Source organism: Diospyros lotus, chromosome 7 (genome assembly GCF_014633365.1).
Source record: "Diospyros lotus cultivar Yz01 chromosome 7, ASM1463336v1, whole genome shotgun sequence".
NCBI lineage: Eukaryota > Viridiplantae > Streptophyta > Magnoliopsida > Ericales > Ebenaceae > Diospyros > Diospyros lotus.
Window position 1 is genome coordinate 7,571,546 of NC_068344.1, and position 7,189 is coordinate 7,578,734.

The 7,189-nt window shown below is 37.0% G+C and overlaps 1 protein-coding gene across 1 annotated transcript; it reads right to left on the reverse strand.

Moving 5' to 3' along the window:
• Positions 1 to 7,089: 7,089 nt before the first annotated feature.
• Positions 7,090 to 7,189, reverse strand: LOC127806368 (uncharacterized; the record flags this gene model as incomplete). The annotated part of the gene is given in 1 exon segment (XM_052343602.1): positions 7,090 to 7,189. A coding segment is annotated over 1 exon segment (73 nt), but the record flags the coding sequence as incomplete, so codon positions are not given.

A 7,189-nucleotide genomic window follows, 5' to 3' on the forward strand; every position in this document is an offset into this window, starting at 1 on the left:
GAGGCATTGGTTACTATTGGGGTTGGTTGGTTTCCAACCATGCTTCACTGATTGAAGAATCCGGCACTTAAGATCTAGGTTGCCTGGACTTTGGCTTTGATACCATGAAATAAGCTGAATCTTAGGAAAGCTTACTTGATCTTTTATTGAATTTGAGTATGGGATATATATACACTAGAAACCACTTAAACTATATGTTAAAAATTAGGTACAAATTTGAATTAGGCTTGGAAGATAAAACAAATCAATTGATTTTCAAATTTCTAGAGTTATCTTTTTCTTTCAAGCTGCCTCATCCATTTAATCTCAAAAACTTCGCTTATCTCCTAACAACAACCTTATCCACTAATCTTGGGCATTCCTTCCACCTGTTCCAACAATTAATGTGGATTCATCAACTACTTGAAGAGTTAGGATTTAGCAGTTCAACACCTACGAAGCTTTGGTGTGACAATCAAACTACTATTCACATTACATCTAATCCAGTATTTTGCGAGCTTAACAAACATATTGAGGTGGATTGTTACTTCATTCGAGAGAAACTCTAACCTAAGGTTATTGAGACATGTTAAGCGAGAATGGGTGATCAATTAGCTGAATTTTTGGTAAGTCACTGAATGGAACTAAAATGAGTGCTATTTGTTCTAAGCTTCGCCATACTTGATATTTATGCTCCCACATGGGGGGATGTTAAGAGAATTTGGGAACTTTTCTATATTTGGAAACTATTTGCTGTAATGTACATATAGACACTCCATTACGGTGTACATAGATATATATAGTTCGACTATCCCTAAGTACGGATATGGTTTTGCTTCATTGTTTCTCTTAAACTACAAGAATGTAAGTTTGGTAAAAATACAAGTATGGATGATGTTAGGGTAAAACTTGGAGATCAAGTGTAGATATTAATGATCGAAAAAGATGGGGAATATCAAAGGATGTTACCCTTATAATTAAGGCAATATGGTTAAAATGGAAAAATAGATCTTGTGTTTTATCATAAAATTCCATTAAAGTTAGAAGGAAAATTTTGTAAGAAGGCTATAAGATCGGCTTTGTCATGTGGTACAAAATGTTGGGTAGTAAAGCACCAACATGTGTAAGGGAAGACTAACAAAAACTTGGTACAAGACTCTTAGGTATGATGTGAGTTATAAGAGCCTATAGAAGATAAGGCCATAGATAGAAATAATTGAAGAGTTAGAATTTATATAGCTCGACCCTAGATAGTGGATTCAACATTGATATGTTGTTTATATATGTTGAACGATGTTTGTATTATTGTTACTATATATTGAATAGAATCAACTTATATTAGATTAGAAGTTGAAATAAACTGAATTCTTGAAAGCTTACTTAAGAATTTATTGAATCCGAAGGGAGATATTTATACAAGGCAGAATATCTACTTCTATCTCCTAGAAAATAGGAACAAATTCAAATTCAGATAATAGTAACTAATATTCAAAACATGTTGGCCTTTATCTTTTGATTTCAAGCTTGAATCTCTCCTTTGAATCTTGGAGCTTTATCCTATCTTCCAGGCTTTCTTATCTTTTAAATTTTTATCTTATCCAACCACCTTATCTTTCCTTTCTAAACTTGAACACCCAATCTTGTCAAACCGAAGTATATAACAATGAGCTTTAATTCATTAGGTGTGGTTGGATACCTGAATTCTAGCTTGCCATTCATCTATGGCCATATTTTTATATTAGATTAGATTATATTTTTAATATTTTTAGATATTATAATTATTACTGAGAATGGTAGTTTTTCAATAATTTTGTTTATTGTGTTCATAAAAAATTTAAAGTTGGTATCTTTCTTTCTCATGCTCGTGTGAGTTTCTTTGTGTTCTGTATCCATATCTGGGCTTCTTGGCTTCACGTTATAGTATGCGTAGGAAGTAGGAATCCTGTTCTTTGTGAGATGCAATATTGCTTCCTATAATATTTGTGCTTAATGTGCAACAACCACCATAACTTTAGCATACCAAAACTATTGGCCTTAACTCATCACTTAGGCCACTAATGAAAGCTAGAGACAAAATAGGCTTCTGATAAGGTAGGGTTAGTAATGACCATTAAAGACTTTAGCTCCTCAAATTTTGTCTGATATTCAAGCATCGATCTGACCTGTATCAGTTTATTAAATTCTTCTATAACATCGGTTATATTTTTATCCCCAAACCTTTCATAGAATGTTTCCACAAAATCTTTCCATATGCATTCAACCATAAGTCTTGTCCAGCCTTGATACTAGGCATCAGTAGTATCATTCAGATAAACTGAAGCCAAATAGACTTTCTAGAATTCTGTTATATTATAAAACTGAAAAAACTTTTGGCATCTCCTTATCCACCACCTATGGTTTTTTCCATCAAACTGAGGAATTTCTAATTTTGGCATGGGAACGACACTTTGAGTATAGGAGTTATTCTCTAAATTATTTTCCATCCTTCTATCATTCATCCTATTTGCCATAATCTCCTTGTCATGCATATTTTCAACTTCTATTGCAGGAATTCTATGTCACATTCCTAGGGTTGCCTAGGTTGTGATTGGAATTAGGGAGAGAAACTGGATGATAGAATTAAAGGAGGGAGAGAGAAATCATAAGAAAGAGAGTGGGAGAGATTAGAGAGGAAACGAGAGGGAGAGAGAATTAAGGAGATAAGAATCCACTTCATTCATCAACATGCCTTTCTCTACATATTAGGGCCTACTTTTAGGCTATTCAACAGTAAATGAAATCTGGAAAATAGCACTCATGTGCTCCTAACAACTCCTAAAATACCTCCTATTAACTACTAACCTTATTACAATAATACCCTTCTAACTACCCTAGAGTTGTGACATTCTAGTTCGTCTAAGATTTAAGCCCTTACCTTCCAAGATAGGATCCCACTCTTCTTGGGTAAAAAGCCCATTGGTAGGCTTAATTGTGGAATCTCGGAAAACATTTGCAAGGATATGTCCAGCCTCTTGGCCATACCCTTCGTTGAAGCATCCAGCTTGTTTTCCAGTGACTGAATACTTTTTGATTTCTGTTCGCCCCATAATGCTTCCATTTGAGTCTGCAACTTAGTCACCAAGGAGTTAACCTGGTTAACTTATGCCTCCAGTTGCTTCATTCGAGTACACCATCTGCCATAGCTCCAAAACTTGTAGATGTAAGTTGTTGTGAATAACAGTCCAAGAATTGATTGCTCTAAAACCAATTGGTATCAATGTCAAGCTAGTAGGTTAAATGTCAAGCTAGTAGGTTAAAGTAGGTTGTAGAATTGTATTTTGTATATCAGTTGTAGCAAGTTATTTCTGCAGAAGATCAGTTACAAGTTGTAATTGATTTGTAATTGTTGATTGGTTAGCTATATATAAAGCTAACCAACTTGTTTGGAGAATCAATAAAGAATTGAATTCCATTTCTCATTTCTCTCTCAACTTTCTCTTTGTTCTCTCCCTATTTTCTCTCCACTCTCTCTCTGTTTCTTTCTTCCATTCTTCCTTCTCATTTGAATTGTTGAAACCTTAGATTTGAAACTTAGGGTCTTGATAATTGGTATTGGAGCAGTCGGTTCTAGGACACCTTTTCACAACAACTTGCATCTACAAGTTTTGGAGCTATGGCGGGCAATACTCAAGTAAAGTAACTGGAGGCGCAAGTCAACTAGGTTAATTCCCTAGTAACCAATTTGCAGACTCGAATGGAAGTATTGGAGTCTGGGGTGAACAAGAATTAGGAAAGTATTTAGTCGCTAGAAAACAAGCTGGATGCTTTGATGGACGAGTTGGCTAAGAGGCTGGATGGATTATTGCAGATGTTTTCCAAGATTCCACAGTTAAGCCTACCAATGGACTTTTCGTCCAAGGAGAATAGGGATCCTATCTTGGAAGGTAATGGCTTAAATCTTAGACAAACTAGAATTCCTGCAATAGAAGTTGAAAATATGCATGATAGGGAGATTATGGCGGATAGGATGAATATATATACAAGTATTTTAAATTAATTACACTAATACCCCTTACTTATCTTATTTAACACTCCCCCTCAAGCTAGAGCATATATATTGAGCATGCCCAACTTGGTACAAATGTAATTTACATGAGAACCTCTAAGCAGCTTGGTGAGTAAATCAACCAACTGATCATTGGAACTCACATATGTTGTAATTATATCCCTAGAGAGCACATTTTCTTTAACAAAGTAGCAATCAATTTCAATATGTTTGGTTTTCTTATGAAACACAAGATTAGAAACAATATGCATTGCAGCCTGATTATCACAAATCAATTGCACAGACTTGACCTGCGTAACTCCTAACTTCTCCATTAATTGTTTCAGCCACATTAGCTCACATCTTGTTACAACCATTGTCCTATATTCAGCTTTTGCACTGGATCTGGTGACAATAGTCTGTTTCTTACTTTTCCAAGAGACTAGGTTTCCACCCACAAATACACAATATTTAGATGTGAATTGCTTGTCACTAGGTGATGCTGCCCAATCAGCATCCGTATATCCCACAATCTGACTATGTCCATAATTTTGATACAATATACCCGACCGAGGGCTATCTTAATATATCGAAGAATACAAATCACTGCATTCTGGTGACTTTCACAAGGTGAATCCAAGAATTGACTTACCACACTCACAACAAATGAAATATTAGAATGTGTAACTGTGAGGTAATTAAGTTTCCCAACTAGTTGACGGTAATGTCCAGGGTTTGAAAGAGGCTGCCCTTGTCCTGATAACAGTCTGATATTCGGATCCATAAGGGTATTTATTGGCTTACATCCAAGCTAACCTGTCTCCTCTAGCATATCCAAGGCATACTTTCTTTAAGAAATATAGATGCCTTGCTTTGACCGAGCTATCTCAATACCCAAAAAATATTTCAAGGAACCCAAATCCTTAGTTTAGAACTATTAGTGAAGATGTGCCTTCAATTCAGTGATACCAATATCATCATCCCCTGTAAGTACTATATTATCAATGTATACTACTAGAAGAATGTGGTGGCTAGACTGAGAGCAATAAAAAATAGAATGATTAGCTTCACTACGAGTTAATCCAAACTCAAGAACAACTAAACTAAATTGACCAAATCGAGCTCGAGGAGATTGTTTTAAGCCGTATAAGGATTTTCGAAGGCAACACACTAGCCTAGACTCCCCCTCTGAGCAACAAAGCCAGGAGGTTGCTCCATATACACCTCTTCTGTAAATCGCCATGAAGAAAGGCATTTTGTCCAATTGATGAAGAGGCCAGTGAAACATAACAACAAGGGACAAGAAAAGGCGAATAGAGTAGATCTTAGCAATAGGAGAAAATGTATCGCCATAATTAAGGCTAAAAACTTGAGTGTATTCTTTGGCAACAAGGCGAGCCTTAAGGCGATCAAGACTTAACAGTGTAAACCCAGCGACAACCAACAGTAGATTTACCTTTGGGAAGAGGTGCCAAGTCCCAAGTTCCAGTGGAATGTAAGGCATACATTTTTTCAACCATAGCAGCTCACCATCCCGGATGGGAAAGAGCTTCGGGAACAAATTTAGGAGGAGAAACAGAAGATAAAGAAGAAACAAAAGTAGATTATCTAGGGGACAAAGAATTGTAACTAACAAAATGGGATGGAGAATGGTGTAATGACAAATACCTTTATGAAGAGCAATAGATAAGTCAAGATCAGAAATCGAGGGTGACGGACTAGAGGAGGAAGAACTAACGGGCATAGAGGATGAGTCAGTGGATGGCTCCCTTGGACTAGCGACGACAGGCACTGCTAGTTGGGCCACAGGTCGAGGACATAACTGATAGACTTGAAGATCGGGGCGATCAAGGTGAGAGGTAGAGGGAGGTGGAGAAGGAGAAGATGAAATGTCAAGAAAAGGAACAAGCAAAGGTAAGCCAGCAGACACGGACTCAGAGACTTTAGACAAAGAAGGAAAACAAGGAAATGACTCAAAGAAGGTAACATCCGCTGAAACAAAATATCGAGCTAATTGAGGAGAGTAGTAATGATACCCCTTCTGAAGGCGTGAATAACCTAGAAAAACACATTTGACGGAATGAGCAAATAGCTTTTACAAACTTGGGGAAGATGGTGAACAAAGCAAGTACTCCCAAAGATACAAGGAGGGAGAGAATATAAGTCAACCAAGGAAAAAGAATAGAATGAGGAATCTAGTCATTAAGGACAAAAGGTGTCATTCGGTTAATTAACATGCAGTTACGACATCATCATCTCAGTATTGAAGTGAAACATGCATATGAAGAAGAAGCGTGCAGGCGGTCTCAATTAAATGACGATTCTTTCGTTCAGTCACTCCATTTTGTTGTGGGGTTCCGGGACACGAAGTTTGGTTAAGAATCCCATTGGATGCCATATAGGATTTAAATGGTGAGGACAAATATTCAAGAGCATTATTACTATGAAGAACACGGATAGACACATTAAGCTGAGTTCTAATTTCAGCACAAAATGTAGTGAAGACGAAAACAATTCTGAACGCGTTTTCATTAAATATAGCCATGTAGTTCGAGAAAAATCATCAATAAAGGTTATAAAATAACGAAAGTCTTCTTTTGAACTGACACGATTGGGACCCCATACATCCAAATGGACCACTAAAAAGGAAGAACTAACATGTTTATTGATTCTACTCGGGAAAGAACTACGACTATGTTTCCCAAGTTGACTAGACTCACACTCTAAGGAAGAAATACTAGAGAGATTGGGAACTATCTTCTTGAGATTGGGTAGAGATGGGTGCCCCAACCGATAATGGACCTGTAGTGGGGAAGTTGTCATCATGCATGCCACTGATGGAGCAGGGTGAGACATATAGTAGAGTCCGTGAGACTCAAGCCCTGTGCCAATTGTCCGTCCTGTCCTCCGATCCTGAAGAAGAACGAAATTAGACAAAAAGGTTATAGAGCAATTAAGATTACGAGTGAGTTGGCTACATAAAGTAAATTGAAGGGACACTGTGGTAAATGTAAAACATATGACAATGGTAAAGTAGGAAGGGGTGATGCTATGTCAATACTTGCGATAGAGACGTGAGAGCCATCTGCCAATGTAATAGGAGGTAGAGACTTCTAAGTTTGAATATGAGATAGGAGAGAACGATTACCAAACATGTGATTAGTGGCACCAGAGTCGAAAATCCAT